Genomic DNA, 24,027 nt, shown 5'->3' on the forward strand with positions numbered 1-24,027 from the left:
GGAAATATTTGTTGTTTGTGGCTTTCCTGCTTTAGCATCATTGCGTGCCCGAGCCCGCTGTTGCTAAAAACTCAGAAAATTAGCTATGAAAACCCCATAAATAATTGTGTTTTGGGTTCCTGTTAGATGGTCAATTTAAATGCTAAAATCCGAATTCATCCCATTTTCAGTTTTATTTCTCATATTAGTCATAGGCTTTGATTTCAACATGCCCTTTACATCAAACATTTCATAAACTGTATGTATGGGTGGCATGTGGAAAGGTTCCTGAATAGGAGGTCAGAATATTTACAAATACAGCAAGTGTGGTACAAAAAAAAATGGTCCAGTTACAGTCCAACATTTATGTTTAGTTATGGTGTCAAAAGTGAATATAGAAAGAACTAAGAACATTTAGGTTATAACTCAGATTGCATATTAGTTTGTAGTTATAACAGGTCAGCAGTTCATAATTGTACCTCAACATCAAAAAGTGTTGACCCATATCCTGGCCACTCTGTGACAATGGCCATGTAGTTCACCATAGCCTGGTGTTGAGACATCCCGTGCAGTCGGCTCCACTTCTCTGCTATACTGGTACGAGCAGCAGACAGCTCTTCCTTTACCCACATCTCAAGCATCTGCTCCTCCTCCATCTTCTGCTTCTTCATAGAGCCCACTTTGAATCCACGTTTCAAAGTGCCCTCCAAAAAGCTGGTTCTCCTTCTCTCTAAAGTCTGCCCAGAGCTGCTGCTGCTTTTTGTAGCCTGCAGGATCTTGTTCTTTAGTCTCTGTACAGGATATACAGACTCCAAGTTCCAGGAGACCTTACTTAAGTCTCCATGCTGATACTGAAGACGTAGAGCGGCCAAGTGTTGTAGAGTTTCCTCGGGGGCTGGAAAGTGGCCACTTGTCAGACTTTCATGGGCCTGAAAAAGAATCATTATAATTTATTTTATTTTAGGGCAATGCAGTATGCAAACCCAGTTACTAATCACAAGGAGTGACCTCCTGATCCACAGCCATTCTGGTTAATTGCAGCTGATCCCAACTTCTCTTTCTAACTGGGGTAAAGCGGCCTTGGAGGAGTACAGATTTAATTATGCACACTTAAGTAATAAAAATAAGCAAATGAAACACACTTTTACACTTTGGATTATCTGTACATGTGGGATGGATGGGCAACAGAAGATATTGGGCTAATAGTTTTGGTTTCAGAATTTTGGGAAAAGAGGTATCGGTTCATTGCACTCTGGACCTGACATTTTTAGTTTTGTAAATGGCAATATACTGTTGTATACATAATCATTTGGATTTGATTTTTACAAATGATTTGTCATTTTATTGCAAGCGATTGCCATTCTGCACAATCTGTTGCTTCAGAAGAAGGAAGGATGAGCTGGATCATCCACAAGATAACCGGAGACAGGAGCCTTAGGCCCAGAGGATGTCCAGCCCAACTACAACAATCAAAAAACTGGAGTAAACCATGAAACAATGCAGTTGTTAGAGTTGTGTATCCTTTGTCAGTTGACAAGAGATAATGGACTAATGGTTTGAGACAAAACAAGTAAAAATACTGCAAAAAAAGAGTTCTATTTCATACCGATTTCAAACCTAATTATCATCTAAAAGGTGATACCTTCCCAGGGCTCCATTCTGCCCTAATCAATTCCTGGAATCTGCTTTTCCCTTACGTTTGGGTGAAAATTGTAACGCTGCTCACCAACTCACAGCCCTGGATAGAGAAATGTGAGGACTCACATAAAAATATTCAGTAACCTCCCTGGAGACAAGTTAAGAGGTATGGAAAGAAATCCCCCATGATATTCATTCAAAATAAGAAAAACAAATTGTGGTCGCGATTGAAGTATGAATGCTAGTCACCTGGTTCCATCAAGAGGTCTGCAACCACCATTGCGTCTGAATCATTGGATTGATGGATTTAATGGATGAGATTTAAGGTACGTGTTGATATTTAAGATACAATTGAAGCTATGAACTATTTGGGCATGCATTTTAATTGTAATCATGGGTATTATAGTGCAACTTTGAAATGTCTTGCAATTCCTGATGAAACAGATTCTGCAAAATCGAGACTGAAAAGGCATTGTACATGCATGACTGATAACTAATATGTGAATCTCTGTTTTATTACTTGAATAAATTATAGTTTTATGAAATATATAATTTAATTGATACGGTGCCTTAAAAGTCTTTTTGGTAAGGAAAATTGGACACAAGCAAGTCTGCTACTAGTTTTGCACTTTAAGACTTTTGACTGGAAAATGATGGGTAAACACTGCACACATGTACATGATCTGACTTTCCATTTTTTTTTTCTCAGAAAAAGTGTGATCACAACTGTTATTTGTAATAATTTTCAATCAACATTTACCAACATGTATGATTACACCGCAGCTGATAAAAAAAAAATCACTTGCTTATGACCAGTCATTTGCTAAATTCTTTTCTAGCATGGGTTGAAAAATCAGCTTTATACCAAGTCATTACATGCATGCCTTTTTCTGGGCAATCTGTAATAGGACTGGAAGCACTGGACCAGCTTGATTTAGCTTCTGGGCTTAGTGCTGGCATGTCAGTCACAGCTGGCAGTTTCAGCACTAAAATCAGAAAAACAGATCCTAAGACTTAAGTAGTTAATAAACTAAATCAGATTGGATGATACATTTTTGTATGGTTAATATTCTGTGTGTCCTAACATGTACAAAGTTAAGAATCTCTGTGAATTCATATATTGTGTGCGTGATAAAGCCAGATACAGTTATTGCTCAAAAGCTCTTTCATCCTTTCCAGGTGTTATCAAGTAAATAGGCTATACCTGCTCAAACATGAAGGCAAATTCAACACCCTCTTTGGGAACGCTCTGCACATCAAGGAAACAGTAGAGTTTGAAATACAGATTCCACTGGACGGTGTCGTCCTCTTCCTCTCCTGTGCTGGCCGATCTATTGGAGGAGACAGGATGATCAAATGATTAAGGTGGACACAAAATTGTGCACAAAAGTAAAGCATCAGTAATACACGGTAGACACAATAGGCCCAATTGATTAAAGCTCTCCAAGACTGGAGAAGATAGACTATCATGAGGGAACCTGGGCACTCTGGCTTTAACCCTGCTGTGGTAGCAAGGGGTCTCTGTGACCCCACTTCTCCTTGACACTTTTTTTTACAACTATTATGATTAGTGACCTTGCCTTACTTTTCGTAAGCTCTTTCCAACCAAGTGACTTACATTCACTGGTTTTATTGCTTTTCTGTTTTTTTTTTTCGGGATATATGTTTATTATATATGTATGTATTTGGCTTATTTATTTATTCTTAAAGGAACTGGCCCTTGCTCTGATCATTTGACATGCACTTTAGAGATGGGAAGTGCAGCAAACTTTGATACAGGTCAGTTGCAGCATTTTACCAAAGGCACCCTCATCAGTTCTAATCACCACCCAGCGCCATTCAGGATGAATTTCAGTGCAAGAGATGCCACATTTGTCCCAGATCAAAGAACAAGAAAATGCAAATTCATCTGTATTAAGTGCATTTGTATGAGAAAAGGACAGCAAATGGTTGTGCAACCAATGCCAGCAGTAAAAGTTTGGCCTACAGGGATGTTAAATAATCAGAAACTCACACGAGAAGTGTTTTGCAATACTTGGATTTTGCAATACATTCTCTGTATCTGCTTCTATACAGGTTACTTGAAAGCTCATAAGACAAATACAATGTTTATTAATTTTTGAGTACAAACCTGTAATTTATAAAAATATTTGGGGAAAGACAAAATATTGTAATAAAATGTTATATTCTGGTAATAGATTACGTCCTACAGTGGGGTCAAATTCACCATATGGTAATGCCAATGTAACTTTTTTCATGGTACCAAAGCAGGGTTAATAAACCAGACCTAATGTAAGAAAGGTATCAAAAAAAAGTGCCAACCTCTCAAATTTGGCAAGGACATCAGCTACAATCACACGGCTCTCCACTGCTCTGCCCGTAGCTTTGTTGTGTTCAAAAAGGGCAAACATGTTTCTGCTGTTATCCATGGAAAGACCGCGGATTAATTTCTCCACCACCTGCGATACAAGAAACAATTTCCAATCATTTCAACCATGGCCTTTAGGGGAGAGAGAAAGGGGGGGGGGGGAGAGAAAGAGAAAAGAGAAGGGGGAAGAGAGGGCAGAGGAGAAGAGAGGGCAAAAAAAGGCAACTGTGTACAGTGAACAGTGTTTCAGCAAACTAAACATCACACAAGATAACACAAGATAACACAAGATCTAACAGCCTGGGAAGAAAGATGATAACTACCTCTCCGGCAGTGGTGTGGGAATTAATACTGATCTGGCAGGATCCTCCTCCATGGCAGTAAACCGTTGTGTTCATATTGCTGCGTGTGAGTAGTGCCGATATCTCCTCCTGGGATGGCACCATTTCTCTGCATTTAGTTTTCTTCAGCGCATCAACGATAAAATGTGCAAACTGCTCAACCTCTGTGCCAGGAAAGCTTTCCCTCACCCTGCAGGGAACAGAACGTCCATATCAAACCACGTGTGTGACATCTCAGCAACTTACAGGTCTCATTAAGATGGGAAGGTGTCTGTTTAGGATATTCTGGACTCATTGGGTTGGGAAGGTGTATTGTTTCACAAATACAAGGTTCATCATGATGGAAAGATGGAAAGCTCAGTACATTCTGGATTTATCCAGAAGGGAAGGTGTATTGCTCAATAAATACTGGACTTTTTAGGAAGAGATGGCATAATGAAGAGTGCATGTAGAACTTAATCAGGATGGGAAAGTGTAATGCTCAGTATATAAGTGTCTCTTCAGGATGGCAAGCGTAAAATGTAGTACATATAGGACTTATCAGCAAGGGAAGATGTAAGGATATACAATCATTTATAGCTAAAAATATCAAGTGTAATATTAAAGTGTGTGGGTTATTTGAAGCTGAACCCCAGAGTGGTACACTGCCACAAACTGCCAAAGGGTTATTTGGTATTTAAAAAAAAAAAAAAAAACATTTATTGAGACCCCGAGTGCCTAAAACAGTGCAGAAGAACACACATTTTATGCAAGAAGCCTTAACTAAACGGTCCACCTGTATCCTAGAATTGGAAGCCATGGCCCAATCTGCCTGGGCAGGGGAACCATTGTTTGCATGACATGGCTGTCAATGAGGTGTCATGCAATACATTGTATTACAGATGTCATGCCTCTCCTGCTAGAGCAAACCAAGAGTAAAGAATTTAATATGATTTGGGTTTGTTCCTCACCTTTTAAGATGGAACTTGAGATAGCGCAGGATGTCTCGACCAGGCAGGAAAGTGCAGCTCATGCAGGTGAGCAGTTGCCAGTGCCGTAGGTTACCCGCGCTGTTGGGCTGAGGAACATGATTGGTCTGTTTGATCAGTTGACAATAAACTTCATCCCTGAGCGGCTTGAGATCCTGACAAGTCTGTAGGATGCCTTGGATTATGGGGACTGGATCTGGAACTGTCTCTATTTCCTGCAGGGAGTTAAAGATCCTCACCGCCTCGTCTTGAAGAGTGGTGTATCCTTTCTCCTTTTGCACTGCAAATGAAGGTAAAACGGTGTTACAGCAAAGAGTCAAGGTAACGCAAGAGCAAATCAGTTCAATCTAGAAGACTAATGGGATTTTTGAATGTTGGTATTAATATAACATGGAAAACCAGTGTGTTATTTCATGATTTGAATGCACTGAAAGGCTGCTTATTACAATCCGCAGCATTGAAGCTTTAACACATGTAGGGAAAATATAGGAAAATATACCTACCTTACCCTTGGCCAGGGAGATGTCTAAAATATTTTAATACGTGGTTTTGTTGGTTTAATTACTGGATTTTGATTGTTTTTTGTGCATCTTAAGGGGACATTTTTTTCAATGATCTTTTAATGTGCACTCAGTTAAAGCATAATATAAATCCCAGCAATGAGTTTTTCCATTTGATTTTTTTTTTGGTCCAAAAAAATTTATCTATTTTTATTTAAAATTTTTTTTAGATATTCTGATGTTCTGTGTAGATACAATGGCCAAGCAGAATGGATAACTCTCAGTCCACAAACATATCAGCTGTCAACAGGACTTAGAAGCAGAGAACATTTCTGGCAGATTGCCCTGACAATAGAAATCCATAATCATTTGCCCTTAACCCAAATCAGAACACAATTTATTCCTCTCCTGTAACCGTATGACTTTTCTACAAACAAGTTTACCGCTTGCTGGGAAAACAATCTGGGTATAATTTATGTCGCTTCATTGTTCAAAGTTTATTTTCATGAAAGCTTAACTCATATTGTCCATTGTTTGTAGATGAGGAAGTGAATTTCTTTAAAGGGCATTTAAAGTTCCCTTATTCAATATTACAATGGTGACAATAGGTGCTGGAAGTCAATGCTCGGAGGTTACTTTGGGTTCTTAGGGGTCGTTTTATTCACTGAAGAACCGGAAAGTATGGAAACTGTATTGTAACTTAACGGACGTGTAATCCTGAAGGACATGAAATCCTAAACAAGAGCTTGGTTAACATAAAGGAAATTAATAACCCTGACACAATATAAATATTATCACAGGAAATGTATTCATATATCTAAATACTTTCACTACTGACAGCCTCTATCATGTTCAAGGACAGAATTCACTGCTCAACACAGAACTGAGAATGGAGCCGTGAACATCCATATTTATGAAGAAGCCAACCAAGTGGACCAGTCATAAAAGTCCAGCACAGCTAATTCCCAGAGATTTGTAGGGAGCCTTCCCTAAGCATCTTCAGCCTTTAGAAGAATATGGGGGATCTACTGTGTGGTGGCCAGTGCAGAGACGTTTTTATGGAAAGGATGCAACATTGCTGGATGAAAGAAAGGAAGATTATTAATCATCTCTAATAGGAAAGGTGCTAATGTAAAATGGGCAAAATGGATAGGTAAATGTTTGAAAAAGTGTAGTATTTCTTTGTCCCATCCCCAGGGAAGTCTACATTTTTCTTAAAATTTTACCCTACCCCTCTATAGGAATGTCTTTTTTATTATTTACCAAAAATTAACTTTTTGATGTTGCTGCACCCTTGCATTAGTTGTCTTGAAGAAGAGTTGAGAAGACCGGTTACCCAGTGTACTACTAGCTGGGCCAGGCAACCAGTACGCTCAACAGGATATGTTGGATATAAGATTTTAGCAGGCAGCATTTCTTGATAAATTAATCATGTAATGGTCCAGAAACCAACAAGATAAGACACATGATTTTTTACATGCCTAGACAAGAGATTGATGGAGAAGAAGCTGGACAACACAAAGATGGGAAGGAACAGAGTTGAGAGATAGCAGTATCCACAAGAAATATTAATGTCTGACTCAATGCTCAATATTTCAGGCAAAAAGCAGTCTTAGTTTAACCAGTGAAATAAGGATTAAAGATGCATACAGCTGAGGCTGACGTCTCCATAGGGGAGCGGAAGCAGAGGAGAATGCAGGGGGTGCTGGGTATATCTCAGGATGGGGTTCCTCCTGTAGGTCTGTTCTACAGCCTCGCTGTTCAGGCTGTTCTCCTAATAAACAAAGTAAAAAAAAAAAACTTCACAGAATGCAGAAAAATAAAATATCGATACAATATTGACATAAATATGGAAATGCATAAAATCGTGTGCAATACACTACTAGTAAATACAGAGAAGTGCTCAATACATGTACATGCTGGGCTTTCTGTTTAGCAGTACAGCACCTTATCTGTGCCAATGGACAAATATCTACCAACAACTTTCCACTGGCAACAATGTACGGCATACCCCAAAATTTTGTTTTCTGCAACAATTGTTTAGCAAGGAAGCTTACTGTGCAATCAAGAACACGATTACTAGAGGGAACACTACAAAGCAATATGATGAAGATCTAATGACCTTAAGCTACGCCAAATGGTTCTTGATCTCAGTAGGGACCAAAGCTCCAAAGTGATAGCCCAGAAGGACAACTTCACTTCAGAAAGACAAGTTGCCTCGACATGCTTTGCCTAAGCAATTACTAAAAACGGACAATGAAACTCTGTTAGATTGGATTCACAAAACTTTGGCATGGAGTGTGCAAATAAAACATGGGCTAACACCCCCTCCCTGGTCTACTGAGCTTAAGTAGCACTGTGGAGTGGACCATCAGGCAAAACTGCTCGCCCTGGTTTTTTTTTTTCCATGCACACCAACCACAGCCATGTATAAGCATTGTTGTGAGACAACCAAGAAATTTGATGTGTTTGCAGTGTTTTTAAAAAGACAAAAACAAACTCAAAGTATGTTGTTAAATCATAATTACATGTAAAAAAGGATCATAGAGTAAAGATTTATTATTTACCTTGATGTCTCGGATGAGCTGCTGAGTTGGGGTCTCTATGGGGGCTTTACTGTCAATCACTCCCTGAATGGCATTCGCCCATCTCATGGCCTCATTCAGCAGCTTGGTGTACAATCGGTAGGAATGTTTCCTTCCATAGACTACGATATTCCAGTAACCTGCAATAGTAGGTCATGAAGGTTAGACAACCATATGATGACTGTATTGACTATGGCAATACCAAGTACCATTTCCCTTCCATACCGGTTTCAGTGTGAGTCTTCTCATCCGCCTGCACCACAGAACACAGGCTGTTTAGAACCAGGGTGCCCAGCTTTGAGGCGGCCCTCTCCGATGTTTTGTAGTAATCCAGAGCATTCCGGGTCAACACAAACCAGCGCCGTTTTAGCTTTAGAGAGGCCATCTTGCTGCTGTTCTGAACTTCTTTGTGTAGCCAGCCTATAAGAGAGACACGGAAGCCATGGGAAACAAAGTACATTTGATCTATATACAGAACAACACACAAATGGGTCATTTTAACCCAGTATTTTCTGGAAGTATAAAAACTGGGTGGGAATAAAGCCACAGTGGGTGAACAAACCTCTGACGAGGAACTCTTGGCCATCCACCTTGGCCTCTCCTCGTGGTTTTTGCAGCAAAGAGATCCAATGGTGCATTTCCTCTGCAATGTCCGTGTTGCAGTGAATGACGCGGTTTGCAGTGATGATCACAAAGGAGTTGGGTCTATATAAAAATAAATCGGGAATGATATACTCCTGACAGAACAATTCATAAAGAAAACAATACGTCTAATTCATATTGATGGGTCAATCAGATTGAAAACAATGTATTACGAAAGCTGTAATTTATTTGCTTTCTTTTTTAGTTACCCATTGTTAACACGCCAACAAATATTTAAACTACAACCAGTGCATTTCTATTTTTTGCAGGTGGATCATAGCTGGTAAGATAAGCTGGCATGGTGCTTCTCATACACATTATATCAAATGCCTCATATCTCAAGAGATCACATGATGCAAGCAGTGGGATGGTTCTTGGAAGAAGTTATGAAAATATAAAAATACCTTGATGGGCGATGGAAGAGGAGGCATTTCTATTCAGACTTTTTTTGCATGCACACCACCCTATGTAATGCCCATATATGATGCCAAGACCTAAATGATTTAAATAATTGAAATCCAAAAAATTGGGAAAGGGGAAGACTAAGAACAGTCGCGCTGGCGAAAAAAGGGATCGAAGATGCCAGACATTCTCCATCCAGGTGTAGGTTATTTATGATCATGCTTTATTGTACTAGGTAACTAAAGGTTACTAGTATGGAAAATGTATACAGGTTGACTTTGTCTTCAGCTCTGTTTGAGGGAATAGACCGAAGTACATGCATGATCTTAAATCTGCAAGGGATGGCAATTCATTCTGTCCACCTATAAAACAGATTTGATCTCCATATTTTACATCTAACATTTTCTTTAGTCTCTCGGGAAAGTCAGATGACTGGACACAGAGCAAGAAATGGGGTATTGCTAGATGAAGGAGTTGCTAGGAATAACATTCATTGTATGTTTGAAATGAGTCCCCACTCCTGTATAAAAAGCTTTACTTTGGAAAGGGTAAATTTCATTTATTGGGCTTCAGTAATTGCTAGCAGCCTCTAGATCAGGAGTGTCAAACTCTGGCCCGGGGACAAAATCTGTCCGGCAACGTCCTTTTTTTTTGGCCCCCAAAGAAATCCTAAACATGAATTGCAGCTGGCCCACCACTGCATTGAAATAGCGCCGCTACTACAATTCCCGGCATCACTTGCGTCTATAGACCAGAGGCCTCTCTGCCTTTGCGTGGCCCTGGATCGGACTGTTTTATAGACGCAGGGAATTGTAGTAGCAATGCTATTTTGGCGAAGAGGGATTTCCAGCCACTGGAACATAACATTAAGCCCAGCATTTGACTGTTTTCTTCATACAGGGAATTGTAGTAGCGGTGCTATTTCAGTTTCAAGTTTGGCATGCGACTTTGTCGAAGTTTTTAATTTTGGCCCAGAGTACAGCAGAGTACACTTCACAATATTGATCACTCCAAATCACAATATATACAATACCACCGACACACAATGCACATTACCTATCTGGACAGTCTGATGCGCAGACAGAGTCAATCAGCCCAACGTCCAGAGTTCCCTGCAGAAAACAGAACAGATTGTTCATTCTCTAATGTGAAACAGATTGTGTCTAACGTGGGCAAGAAGGATCGCCATTCTGTCTGGAGGAGAGTGCAGAAATTCTGTCAAACTCCTGAGAACCCTGCTTGATTCATGGAGCCGACACTCACCACAGCATTCTTGGGGTTGGCTTGCTCATCCCTCATATCTCGCAGCTGTTGGGCAGTGGCCATGTGAACTCGGCTCAGAACATTGAACCAACCGCTAAAATTGGGTGGTGCGGACAAAAAAAAATCCAGGTTAGTCAAAAAGCCACTAGAATGAGAATTTTGGTTATAAACATGTGTAGTTTATTACACAATAAAATAGAAAAGCCAGCCTTTGCTGCAATTTGGTTTTACTCCATATTTGTTTACTTCAGTCTGATTGCCAGAATCATTTAACCCACTTCCTTGAACCCCAAGTCATCATGGACCATTTTTAAACAGTATTTATATAGCGCCAACATATGTAGCGCTGTACATTAAATAGGGATTGCAAATGACAGACAGATACAGAGAGTGATACAGGAGGAGGAGATGAGCCTGCCCAGAACTAGACAGTAAAAGAAGAAGCAAAGTAATGATCTCTTCTCTCCCACTCTGCCTTTCCCTTCTATCATTATACTACTTGGCAGCATATGAACTGATTTCTTGTGTAACTTATTTTTCGCACACTCCAGCTCTGTAAGGGGCCAATAATGCCTTATATTAAGGTAGATACAATGTTTGCATTTAATAAAAGTAATGATTACAGGGTTGCAGTCATTTATCTTTTAGATCTGTCTAGACTTTAGATTTATTGTTCTGTAATCACAAAAAGTAAATTTCTGACTTTAAAAGGCCAGCAAAGATATCCCATTGGTAAGACTTGGTGTTGGTTATGTTTCTGAATGCTGTAAGGGTTCTACACAAGGGAAAACGTTTTCCGGTAGTTGTCATTTTTATTTGATAGTTTGTTGTATACATTACCAGTAGATAAACAGTCATGTCCTGCATTAGGTTATCTGTTGTGCTGCAGTATTTACCTACAACATCTAGACAAGGCAATATAGTATATGAGCATTGGGCGAGAGCTCTTTATTTGCATGCATTGCCTATCATGAATCAAAAGTAGTAAAACACAAATTTTTGTAATGTTGCAAATTCAGGAGCTTATTTCCTGGGTGTACAAGAGCTAAAACGGACTTTTACAGTAAAACTGCTGCAGGCTTGCAAAAACCAAAACCGAAGATCATCTGATGATTATCCTCACCTTGCATCTTCTGGAGTCTCTGCCACAATGTGATACGTCCTTTCTTCGGTTACAACATCCAAAGCATTCTCCTTCTCATGTATATCAATGATGGCTCTGAAACACCGAAAATATTTTGTCATAATGCTAGCTCTGCATCTGCCATACCACCTTTTTATACACACTAGGTGAACTACAGTAAAAATGAATCCATACACAAATTATCAATACATTCAGACAAGCTGGAAGGTCAGTTTGGTTTGTTGCAGAGTTCATGTTGTTTTTAGCAATGTTAGTAAATAAGAATTGCAATAATGAAATAATTCAAAATATTGAAGATACTTCATGCAATATGGATTTGGGAATTTATGCTACTTCTGTATCTTGGGATTTCTTCAACCACAAACTCTGCATCTTTCAGGCAAGCACTGGAAACTGCATGGTTAATCATTCCCAGGTGCATAGCAGACTGCTATATACCCAGGAGCAGCAAAATCCATGCTGTGTGGTTGGACAACCACAATTGCTTGACACTTCCAAGAACAGTGACACTTCCGGGAACAGTGTCTTAACTCCACCTCAACCACAACCATGTACACAGATTGGTTCCCAAGGGCTTCCACATAGTTGAATGGGAGCATGGTTGAGTTTGCAGTACAACAATGCAGTTTATGACAAGTAAGTCATATACCAAGGATTACATAATATTTAGGTTTCCATGAGTGTTTTTTTTTTATTTTTACTTATTTTCCTTCTGCAATATTTTCCTTCCTTTTACAATCATGAAAATTACATTTACTTAATCATGGATGAAAGTAACTTCCAAAGTCTACATATATATTCAAAATCAGTTCAATTTTTTTTTTTTTATGAAAGATTTACACGGACCTCTGATTTAGTATATGAATGGATTTTGATCTCAAAGTTTTTAGCTGCAAGCTACAGCCCACAGCGCCTCAATCACAATCTACCATTAGCTGGTCGAGCTTTATAAATAGGTTTACCCCCAAAATAAAGGTAAAAACTTTTGAACTGTTGCGCATTTTTGATAAGGAAATGATGCTCACTTGGCTGTACGAATATCGATGGTTCCTCTCAGCCGCTCTTCGCTGTCATTCTCAAAATACATCAGCTTGGACTCTCTGAGCACAAACCAGCGCCTCTTCCAGTTGCGGCGTGACAACGTGGACATGCCACCCCCTTTCTTATACAACCATCCACATTTTAGAGCTTCTTGTTTTGTACGGAACCACATAAAGGTCTCATCCTTCAGAACACACCATCGCCGTCTCCACATGTTCATCAAGCCACCAGCTGCAAGAAACAACAATAATGACTATAAATTGGGAATAGGGTTTGTAAGGTATTAATGAAGCCTAAATTCAGATGTTAGCTTTGGGGTAATGCAGTAGATGCAATTGTTATCAGATCTGATGGGGGAATCCAGATGTAAAGTATCTGCACTTGAGTCCACCTGACACATTTATTATGATGAGGTCTTGCAACTATTCAATACTCCCTAAGCCCCACCAACATGGATATCTGGTGCCATCAACTGTAGGCAACTTTCTTTAAACCTTGGGTATGTTACAGGATTTCCTCAGCATATTTATTGTGAGCCATAAAATTCTTAAACATTCTGCTAAAATATTCAAATATTTATCACTGTCCTCCCTGCTTATGTTGTATTCTTCAGAATATAACTTCAATTAAGACTACAGGAAGGAGATTTGAAAACTCCTTTTTATGCTTCAACATACATACAAAACAGGTAAAAGATTCCCTAGAGACACAAGAAAAAATCTGTTGAAATTACACTCCAACACTCGGAATAATAAATAGCTTTGAGTAGACTGACCCTTTAAAGTAGGCCTCAGCTTCCCCAGACCTAATCACCTTCTGTTCTGTTAATTCCTTGATAAAAGGGATCACTGCACCCCAAAACACAATGTCAGTCAGTATGGAGCCACAGTAAAGGGATTTTGAAAGACCCGACATCTTGGCAATTAAGATTTGCACGGTGTCACCATTGTCATGCAACACACACTCATTTGTTATATAATGAAATATTGTGGTAGAGTATATGGAAGACATGACTTGATCACCCAACTGGCTTCCAGACTCCTTTCGATCTACGTTTACAACCCATAACTGAAGCCTGCATCTTTTCCCTTTTATTATGTGGTGGCATAAAATAACTCCCAGGGGAAGTCTTCATCATCCAAAGAGAAATGCAAGGGAAACCCAGGTCATTTGGGTAAATCTTGCAGGGACATACAGTCCTCATTTTTTTTTTAATTCCTTTTTTTTTTGGGGGGGGGGGGTGAGGATTACACAAGTGAGTAGTATGTATACAATGCAGTAATTACTCTGCTCCTAAAATCCTCCAGTTCTTCAGGAGATAAAAACCTATTTTATGATTTTAGTGAAGGTGTGAAATGAAGAAACAAATAATAACTGGAGGCAATAAGGTTTGGCTGCAAGCAAATTTTCAGATTTGCATTTAGTTTTGCAACACTAGAGTAATGCAGCAATTAGGTGCCAAAGATTACATTTTTTATTCCAGGGCTCATGGGTGGAGTAGGAAAGTGTTTCATTCTTTGTTGAACTTATTGAAGTCCAAAAGCCAAACCTGGTTTAGCTGAGATGACGAAAAATTCTGTCTGGCGCTTAACTAGTCTTTTGGTAATGCAATCTTTTGTTCATATACTGTAGATGTCATTGATCTCCAACATTTTATATGGGAATATATGGAGAACAAATTCAGAGAAAAGAACTACAAGCGAGTCATCCTGCTCAGATGATCACTTTTGTTGCCCCTTACAAACCAGTGGGATTCTCCCTACTACATAGGTTCATTCCATCCAACACTGAGGAAAAACCCTCAACATTCATCACAGCACAAAAAAATGTGATTTAACAACTGTAAATGTGTGACTTAAAAAAAAAAGGCCTACCTTTCATGTACAGGTAACTGTGAAAATATGGTGGTCCTCCTCCATTAAAGAGAGTTACCCGGGACGTCATTAGTTCTTCATCCGTGTCTATGTGGCTGTCCACTTCCTCATCGCTGTCCAGAAACTGCAGAAAAAAATGCAATGGTTCTGTGAATGGTGAGCAGTCAACAAATCCAGAACGGCTTCTCAACACTACACACATGGAAAAGCATAGCCAAGCGTTCACATACAATATTAATGTCTGAGTGGTATCAGCTGTGTCTGTGCACAGAGTCTGGTCTCTCCTTAGAGGAAAACACAATTCCCTTAATAAAGATTACAAAAAAAAATTATCTTATTTGTGTAAAATCCTTATTTGAAACTTCACAATGAATAAAAAACATGTGAATTACAGTTGGTTTTCAAAGTTTGTTTGGCTTCCTATGTGTATAAATAAATTTCTGCTGGGGAAAGGGAGGAATGCACAACTCCCCTGAGAGTTACTCCTTATTCCGATGTCTCTTGAAAAGCAAATATATTTATAATATATACATGTCATTGAAATAACTATTAACTTAAACAGCATAAAGAGCTAGATTATCCATACCTATTACTGGAACTTCTTTAGAAAAAACGTGCTATTCTTTCCTGCTCTCAGTTTGTGAATTTCTAAATATGCCACATAGTATTTAACATAGTTAAGAGTTGTACAGTACATTTTTAAAGGATCCTTGGGCACAGTCACATTGTTTTAAAAGTTTTAAAGCTGCATAGTTAAAAAACGTAAGTTTCGATTTTTTGCTGGTGTTTGTGAACGTGTACTTGGGACCTTCTGTATTTTTTTTTGGAAAATATGTTGCTAAAATACAAATAATACCAAAAGTAAAGCGTTTATACTTTCCTCTTCCCCTACTGATCGTCATTGTATTGCAGGAGTTAAAGGCATCTAAAAACACCTTTTGCATTTTACACACAGGTGTGAAAAAATCCTGTTCCTCTACTATGCTTAGGCTATGTTCACAATGGCAGTAAAGTTGAGGTGTGTTTACTGCTCCTTAATCCCAGGGAACCGCTGTCTCTTGGCAGCTCCATAAGGAACAGATAGAGATAGCAGTGAGCGCACCATTAAACGTGAGGATGCTGATATTTTTTTTTTTTAAGAATTTGATATGCAGTGAAAGCAGCAAGGCACTAGCTGCAGAGAGCCCAGTGGCATCGCATAATCCCAAAGATATTCTAAACCTGAACGTTGTGATTTCATCCACTAGCACCTATATATATTACTATGTTATTGATGTTGGGGCTGATGGGAGAAACCACCCAGTGCAGCAGTGGACAAGTCTGAAAATACTTCAGGCAGTTGTACCAATGCAATTCGGCACAGATTAGCGGTGGGAGAGGTGATTATAAACTGTTTTACTTGGAATGGGTACTGGGGGTTTCATTTCTATTCTGGGGACTATAAGTCAGGAATGAATTGTGTTTTTGTAAGTATTCTACCCTAAAAAAAAAAATCCAGCATTGATCTTATGGTCTAAAATTGTGTGCCATCATGTTTTGGTCTAAAAAAGTCTGTTTGGGTATGGGAAATACTCACGGAATCCAGGCTGCCGCACTGAGATCCATAGCTACTAGGCTTGGAAATTCGAGGTATCTCCTCATCCGTTAGGTGGCCATCACTGGAGTTCCTGGCATCAGCTGAACCTGGTGGCCCGTCATCAAACTCTTCATGATCATAATCAGATTCCACGTCAGGTGGGTAGCTGTAAATAGGTTCCTGAGCGTCTTCGCTGTTGCTCTGATTATCAGATAAACACTGGTAAATGCTCTCTGACCTATCTGAGATTGCAGTATATGCATCTTGGGAAGACATTGGCTCTAGTGGAGAGACTTGGGAATCTGTGGAGTTGCCAATATGGTCCTCTGGGATTTTCATGTATGTGCCATCCTCAGAGAAGCTATCATTGGTTTTTGGGGTGTCATCATCTAACAGCATAGGGGGTGGAGGTGGCAACAATTCATCATCCGCATGGAATCCTTCATCCACCTCCTCCTCAGCCAGAGGTGCAACCAAGCTCCCTTCCACTTGTAGAGTTCCATCAATTCCATTCTCCAGGCTGTTAGCACTTTCATCCAAATTACCAAAGTCCAAGAGCTCCAGAAACTCTTGGGCCACTCGGGAGGCCTCCTTTTCCAACTTGTGGATCTCTTCTTCACGCTTTCGTGTCACTTCATTCCGAGTATCAATGCATGAGATGGAGACACCATCCAGCTTCTGTTGTTGGTGGAGTTTCTCAATCTCTTTCTCTAGTCTTAGAATTTCATCCATCTGTCTTCTCTCCTCTTCCTGCAGCAAGAGATTCTCCAGGTTCCGAGCCCTCTCTTGCTCTTCCTAAATAGGAAACCCATCTTTGTTGGTTAAAAGATTCAAAAAAAACCTCCAAAAACTAAAATCTAAACTTTTCAATCAAAGTGCTTTTAATGGTAAGATTTTTCAATGACCAAAGGCAAAACATGACATTTGGTTTACAATATGAGGGCGTAACCTAGTTTCAAATGTGCACCAGGACCCTGTGGTTTTTAGTTGTCTGTCTGCTCATTATTTCAATTTTCAATAGGACTCAAACGGGAACATAATATGTCAGCTTTTACAGCACAGTACGGTACTACATGGTCGTTCAAAAAGCTATGAAAATAGAAGTGCCACTAATGGCATCCAGGCCAAATATGGAGAAAATGAGTGCCAGACCAATTTATCCACAATAAATTTATCGTCCAGTAATAATACATACGGCCAACATCTGGGGACAAGGAACTCCTTCATTGGACCTCAATAGGGATAGTAAATGGCACTCCAAGTACCAGGACTGACAAAATTAAACTCTATAATCTTTCTGTATTGTTTCCCAAATTTGGCACACAAATAGGTCTAGCAGCAAATCCCAATTTCCCACATGACTCAAAGAGCTGCCAATGATGGCATCCAAAATATCAGACATTAGCTTTCATTCTTATAATAGAAAAAAGGAAACATGGACAAGGACTGCTTTGTTTTTTTTAGTAAAATACATCGACATTTATTGATGTCAATAATCCCTGGTGAAAATTTTATAGTTATACTGCCAAAAGGTCATTGTTAAAATCTGCAGAGCTCACGTTTTTAGCAAGTAACACTTAACTTTGAATGCTAAAATTTTATCCTTCAGAATGACTAACCTGAGCAGCACGAAGCTCAGCCTCGAGTCTCTCTCGCTCCCTAGATATAAAAAAATACAATTAGTAATAATAGACTCAAAACAGTTTTACTTCTGTTGCTCATGTGATAAAAACAAATATCTCACTGGATACTACAGGGCATGACTTCTATCATAGGCGATGCAGAGAAAAGGTAAACTCATCGTACTGCTGAGGTTATACATAAAATACTGCAAGTATGCTAAAAATAGAAAAAGCCATTTAATACATACCAATAGTGGTGGCAAAAATAAACCCCCCAAGTTACACAAGTTTAAGCCTTTTCCAGGTTAGATTAATTTTACTTAAATTTAAGCACAATGTGGCACGGTGGCTCAGAAGTTAACACTATGGCTATTGCAGCACTAGGCGTCAGGTTTGAATCTCGGCCAGGACACTATCTGCATGGAGTTTGAAGGTTCTCCCTGTGTTTTGTGTGGGTTTCCTCTGGGTACTCCCGATTGTCCCACATTCCAAAAACACGCAGTTGGGTTAATTGGCTTCCCCCCAAAACTGACCTCAGACTGTATTACCATATGACTATGGTAGGGACATTAGATTGTAAGCTCCTTTGAGGGACAGCTAGTGACTATGTTGGTGCTATTATATACTGAATAATAAAAAAATAATAACTTTAAAAAGACTTAACACCAATTAGTTAAAGCGGAACTAAAAGTTTGCATGATCAGGCAGGTCATTATTGCAGAAACAGACAGGTGATGTCCCTTCTGGAATATTGCGTCTTACCTGCCCGATTGCTCCAGGTTTCTGGTAAAAAGCTGAGCTGCACATGTGCAGCATTAGCTTGAGTTGGCAGGGAAACTTTGGTATTCTGGCTTCCGTTGCCTATGCCAGGTTATGTTATCCCAGCACAGCCAATCAAGGTAGCCAAAGATTATCCAGAAGTGGAAAAGTAGAAGGAAGAAGGCAGCACATAGTAGGGACAGGCGAGTTCGGCTGGTTTAGTTCCACTTTAAGGATGGAACATGGGGTGAAATGACTGGGAATATGCATGATTAGACTGCATTGGATAGGTGGAAATAGGAATCCCTGGTCAACAGAATCCCAGGCTTCGCATTAGGTGTTCCCAGAATACCAGGGTATTGTTAATCAAAGAATTGTACGTAGTAGGGGGGGGTGTTGGCAGGATTTGCATACTTTTTTTTTTTTTTTAGTGTTGAATAGTGTAGTGTATTTTTAGCCTGTGCATTTGATTTCCATCAGTCCTAATGTGAATTCCGCCATACCTTTTCTCCTCCTCCTCTCGTCTCTTCCTCTCTTCTTCCAGTTTCCTCTGCTCCTCCAGCTCCCGCCTCCGCCTCTCTTCCTCCTCTTTCCTTTTCCTCTCCTCCTCCTCTCGTCTCTTCCTCTCTTCTTCCAGTTTCCTCTGCTCCTCCAGCTCCCGCCTCCGCCTCTCTTCCTCCTCTTTCCTTTTCCTCTCCTCCTCCTCTCGTCTCTTCCTCTCCTCTTCCAGCATTTGGCGATAGAGGTGTCTGGCTGTTCTTCCCCGCCAGTGCTTCTGGAACTGCAGAGCCGCGTATCGGAGACGCACAAAGGTCACCCTCCAGTAGTGAGCCCGGTAGTTCTTCTGAATGGTGATAATACTAAGACGGACGGTTTTATAATGCTTCCTGGAAATTAGAAAAGGGTGTTGTTCACAATAAAATATCGATGAAATGCTGATCCCAAAGCAGATATAAAAACATTTAATCCATTTTTGTGTTTGAAAATATGCCTCTCCTTTACAGCTGTATCAGGCTCTGCTGCAGGGCACATATGGAGATCTGGAACATTTGCCCTATGCCCAATTTTCAGCTCTGCTGCACAGGGACAGCATGAGACTATGCCCAAATCAAATTCAGGTATTTACATGTGATTTACAATTGCATGAAAAAAGTACATTTCGCCTGGATTTCAGATTTAAAGGAAGTGGATCATTTCTGCAAGTACAATGTGGTGATGATCAGCAAGTGAAACACATAAAGGGTTACCTAACAGCAGCAGGTACCTGTCCTGCTAGCCATGGCTGTGCTGTGTAAACTCAGGACTGGATGGACACATCTTTAAGCAAGTAAAAATGTGCAAAAATGCCAGAAATATTGTCCAGTGTTACAATATACTTAAATATTTAAATTCCAAAATATCACTTGCTAGAAATACACTAGCTTCCCTTTAAACAAAAACATGACTACCTAGTCTTACATCCTGTCCGCTGAGCCCAAATAACATCAAAAGCTAAAAATAGGAAACCTCATTTATCACAGTCTATTTCCAATCGCTGTGCAACCTCTGACAATGTCCTTCCACCGCTTCCTAAAGAATGTCCCATTTTTTTAACTCCATATTGGACGATATGTAATCATCATTTCATGGTGATCTATCAGTCAGCCAAAACTCCATATGGCCACCATCTGCAATCCAAGATCAGAATCTACAGAAGATAAATATATTTTACGACCCAGGCATACCCAAGACTACTCCAGACCATGGGACCCCAATACACAGAAGTTTGTTTTTGCTTGTCACTGCCTGGGCCTCCGATACAGTATTTCTCAACCAGGGTTCCACGGGCATTCTTCCCACTGATCACCACACTAATATACTGGGATCCGTGTATATAGTAATCATAGAAGGGGTTGAAAATTATTTTGAAGACCTGAAAATTATTTAAAGGAGTTAATCTGTGTTAAAAAGACAGATAACCACTGGTGTATTAGGATTTTAAAATGTGGCTACATTTGTTTATTGCATAATATACAAGGGTTGCATGACAGCCAAATTCTCATTGACTTGTCTTTCATGCGGTTCCAAGCAATCACTGTGGTAGAGGTTCAGCTCTGGAACACAGAAGTGCTGAAGACTTAGGCTATGTCTGGGACTATGTCTGGCGGTGAGGATGGGGTGCATTTACTGCTTCCTTATCAGCGGGAACCACTGCCTTTAGGAAGACATGATATGTAGTTTGTTCCGGTGGCAGCTCCATTTAGAATGAATAAGGATGGCATTGAGAGGTACATTACCACTCACTGGCACCAGCTGTCAAATGTCTATAAGCTGGAAACAACACGGTGTTGTAAGTGACCGAGCAGCTGGCAAGATGCCAGCCTTGGTGACCTGTGTGGGATTGCTTTACCCCAAAGCAGGTCTGAACCTATCTTAAAAAAAGAGACTCAATTTTTCTATTTTGGATAGCTTGGGATTAAAGTTGGATAAAGTTCATTTTTGATACCAAATTCCTAAGTCACCAAAAGCAAAAAAAAAAAAGAAATCAGAATAAATAGTAGACAGCAGTAACATTGCCTGCAGTCCTGCTTTAGGCTACCCATAGACCGTGGAGGCCATTTACATGAGCAGGCACTATGTTTTATCTGCATATTAAGTGCTACAGGAATTTTGGGGTTTAGTGGGGACTAGAAAAAGGTTTACAGGTAAGACTCATGCAACCCACTAAATAGGTAATAAAATTCAGATGTGGGACTTGTTATACTGGCAGAAAAAGTGTGTTTTTTTGATCTGATCCTGAGACTAAGGCCTAGAAACACACGCGCATATCCGCTGTCGATTTTGCACTTGTCCCACCAATCTGATCATTATTCCAAATGGTAATAGTAATTTGTTGGAATTACCAATATTGGTCTACAAACAATCCTTATTCTGATTAGATTTTTTATTAATTGTGTGTATACATGATACGGTCTATGAACTTTTGATCAATTTTTACCAACATACCTGTTTAATCATACCTAATGAGAACAAAAATATGCATCTTTACTATTGGTCGCCTGCTGAATTTCCTGCACAATTACTTGATAGACACTTATGGTTTTATATGATCAGAAGTAAAAATCTGCTCAGTTATATGACTAGCCCTTACACAGCCCTCCAAAAAATCTGGGAACCTGTCTTTTCTAAATTGAAGTAAAACAAAAGCTGGATTTGCTGCATGCGTTTCCTTTACACAACAGCTGTATGACAAATACATGACCCTGATTTCACATTGGAACCACAAAGGATCAAAAGACACAAAAACAAACAAAAACAAATTATCCAATAACCATGAAAGTGAGAGGAGAGGACCCTTACCTGGCGATGTACCCCTGGATGTAAGCACGGATTGTTAGGGCTGCTCTCTTCAGTGCCTGCTCCCGAGTCTTCTCCAGCCGCTGCTCCAGTACCTCTTTGAGGAACACCTGTGGGAAAGGAAGGACACCCCCGTATGTAGATAATTGGAGCCATAAGACATGCAGCTGAAGTCCACCCCACACCAAACCAAGTGCCCGTCCAGTGCCAAGTGCTTGCAGCCTCTAGCACCAGTCCTGCAGCCAGAAACTCCCAGAGGGTAAGAGGGGGCTGGAAGGAGGAGGAGAAGGGGAGAGAAAGGAAGGAGAGAGGAGAATCCACAGCTAAAAAGACAGCTGTATAGGCAGGACAGCTTACATACAATGCACTGTTTACACAGGATGGCAGATACTGAAATATACAAGGCAGGAAACTTTACTATATACACAGGCAGGGAGTAAAATATGCAGGACAGGACAAGGCAAGTCAATGAATTGTACACAAAGGAGATGCCGGACTGGAGACATATAAGTTTAGGATAAGGCAGGTTAAGGACAGATTTTGATGTCTTTAAACAAAGTGCCTTTAGTGTACATATAAGAAAGGCAGGAACCTAGACAGTCCGGGTGCAATAGGCAGGACAGGTGAGCAGAACCAGGAGATGATAAAGGGTAATATTCTGAGAGAACAGTATCTATGCTGGGTGAGGAAGAAAAGTAAAATCTAGAATGTGTTGGAAAAGGAAAGACAATTGTTGCTGTACATGTCAGATATTAGCATAATCGATAGATGGAGTACAGGGAGGCAGGCAGGAAAGTAGGGCAGAGGGGCAATTGGTGTTGATTACAGGGCAGGGAGGCAGGCAGGAAAGTAAGGCAGAGAGGCAAGAAGGATAGTAGCAAAGAGCTGAGAGTCAGCGTAGAGCAAAGCACAGGGCAGATAAGCAGGCAGCACAAAGCAAAGAGACACAGGGGCAAAGAGAGTCAGTGAGTGCAGAGCACAAAGGCTGTAAGGCAGGCAGTGCAGAGCATAGGGCAGATAAGCAGGCAGGCAGTGCAGAGCACAGGGCAGATAAGCAGTCAGGTAGTGCAAAGGACAGGGCAGATAAGCAGACAGGTAGTGCAAAGGACAGGGCAGATAAGCGGGCAGTGCAGAGCATGGGGCAGATAAGCAGGCAGGTAACGCAAAGCACAGGGGTAGGTTGCTGTACTGTGCATAATATGTTGGCAGTGGAATATAAAGGACAGACAGTCAGACATAGGCATACAGAGAGAAGCATGTCTCTGGAGAGTTGGGCATGTTCCTGTACTGTGCAAATAAGAGACAGACAATCAGGAAGGAAGAGAGACCAGGGAAGGAAAGGGACATAAGTGGAGAAAAAAAGGACACGGGCAGAAGAATATACAAACAGGATAAAATAAGGAACCAGGATAGGTGAAGCACAAAAATCACAGCCAGGCTGGGAGAAAATGGACACATACAGTGCACAGTGTAACAATGGCTATATTAGAATGCAGACAAGCAGAATGTAAATCTTGAAGCCTCTGTACAGTAGGCAGCAGATAATAACATACAATCACTTGTAGGAAATAAACCCCATAAGTACACAACCTGTTTACAGACAGGAGAAGATGGCACTGCTCCGCTGCACACTCCCTCATTACTCTTCAAGTCGCTTTTCTTGCTCTATACTGTACCAGTGATTGCAGCTGTTTTATTTAGTTAAATTATGACAAAGAATCCCCCCCCCCCCATTGGCGGCTTCCTTCCAGAAGCTGTTCCTTCCGTTCACAAACAATCGACGGGAGAGAGAGCACATGGAGCAAAGTTACTGAGCTGGCTGGAAGTAAAAAAAACGACATGTATGCTGCACAGCATGTTCGCATGCCTGGCAGGGGGCTGCTGCTGAACAGTCTCAGATGCCGATTGCACAGAACACATATTGAAGAGTTTGACATCAATGAGGGCCTAATTAATATATATATAGATAGATAGATAGATAGATAGATA

At 40.3% G+C, this 24,027-nt stretch overlaps 1 protein-coding gene across 1 annotated transcript in view; it reads right to left on the minus strand.

Annotated features, from left to right (window-relative positions):
* LOC140335451 (unconventional myosin-X-like) overlaps positions 1–24,027 on the minus strand; it is an 89,314-nt gene that overhangs the window by 3,574 nt on the left and 61,713 nt on the right. Inside the window, exons 22-39 of the mRNA XM_072418061.1 lie at positions 22,042–22,148; positions 19,206–19,589; positions 17,941–17,980; positions 16,322–17,116; positions 14,746–14,869; positions 12,856–13,102; positions 11,810–11,905; positions 10,687–10,780; positions 10,480–10,535; positions 8,942–9,084; positions 8,605–8,799; positions 8,362–8,519; positions 7,445–7,568; positions 5,277–5,574; positions 4,309–4,516; positions 3,940–4,076; positions 2,822–2,948; positions 459–908 (exon numbers count right to left, since the gene is read on the minus strand). Coding sequence (XP_072274162.1) covers positions 459–908; positions 2,822–2,948; positions 3,940–4,076; positions 4,309–4,516; positions 5,277–5,574; positions 7,445–7,568; positions 8,362–8,519; positions 8,605–8,799; positions 8,942–9,084; positions 10,480–10,535; positions 10,687–10,780; positions 11,810–11,905; positions 12,856–13,102; positions 14,746–14,869; positions 16,322–17,116; positions 17,941–17,980; positions 19,206–19,589; positions 22,042–22,148 — 3,783 coding nt within the window. The remainder of the gene's footprint in view (positions 1–458; positions 909–2,821; positions 2,949–3,939; positions 4,077–4,308; positions 4,517–5,276; positions 5,575–7,444; positions 7,569–8,361; positions 8,520–8,604; positions 8,800–8,941; positions 9,085–10,479; positions 10,536–10,686; positions 10,781–11,809; positions 11,906–12,855; positions 13,103–14,745; positions 14,870–16,321; positions 17,117–17,940; positions 17,981–19,205; positions 19,590–22,041; positions 22,149–24,027) is intronic.

The sequence above is a fragment of the Pyxicephalus adspersus genome, chromosome 7, assembly GCF_032062135.1.
Source record: "Pyxicephalus adspersus chromosome 7, UCB_Pads_2.0, whole genome shotgun sequence".
Classification (NCBI taxonomy): domain Eukaryota; kingdom Metazoa; phylum Chordata; class Amphibia; order Anura; family Pyxicephalidae; genus Pyxicephalus; species Pyxicephalus adspersus.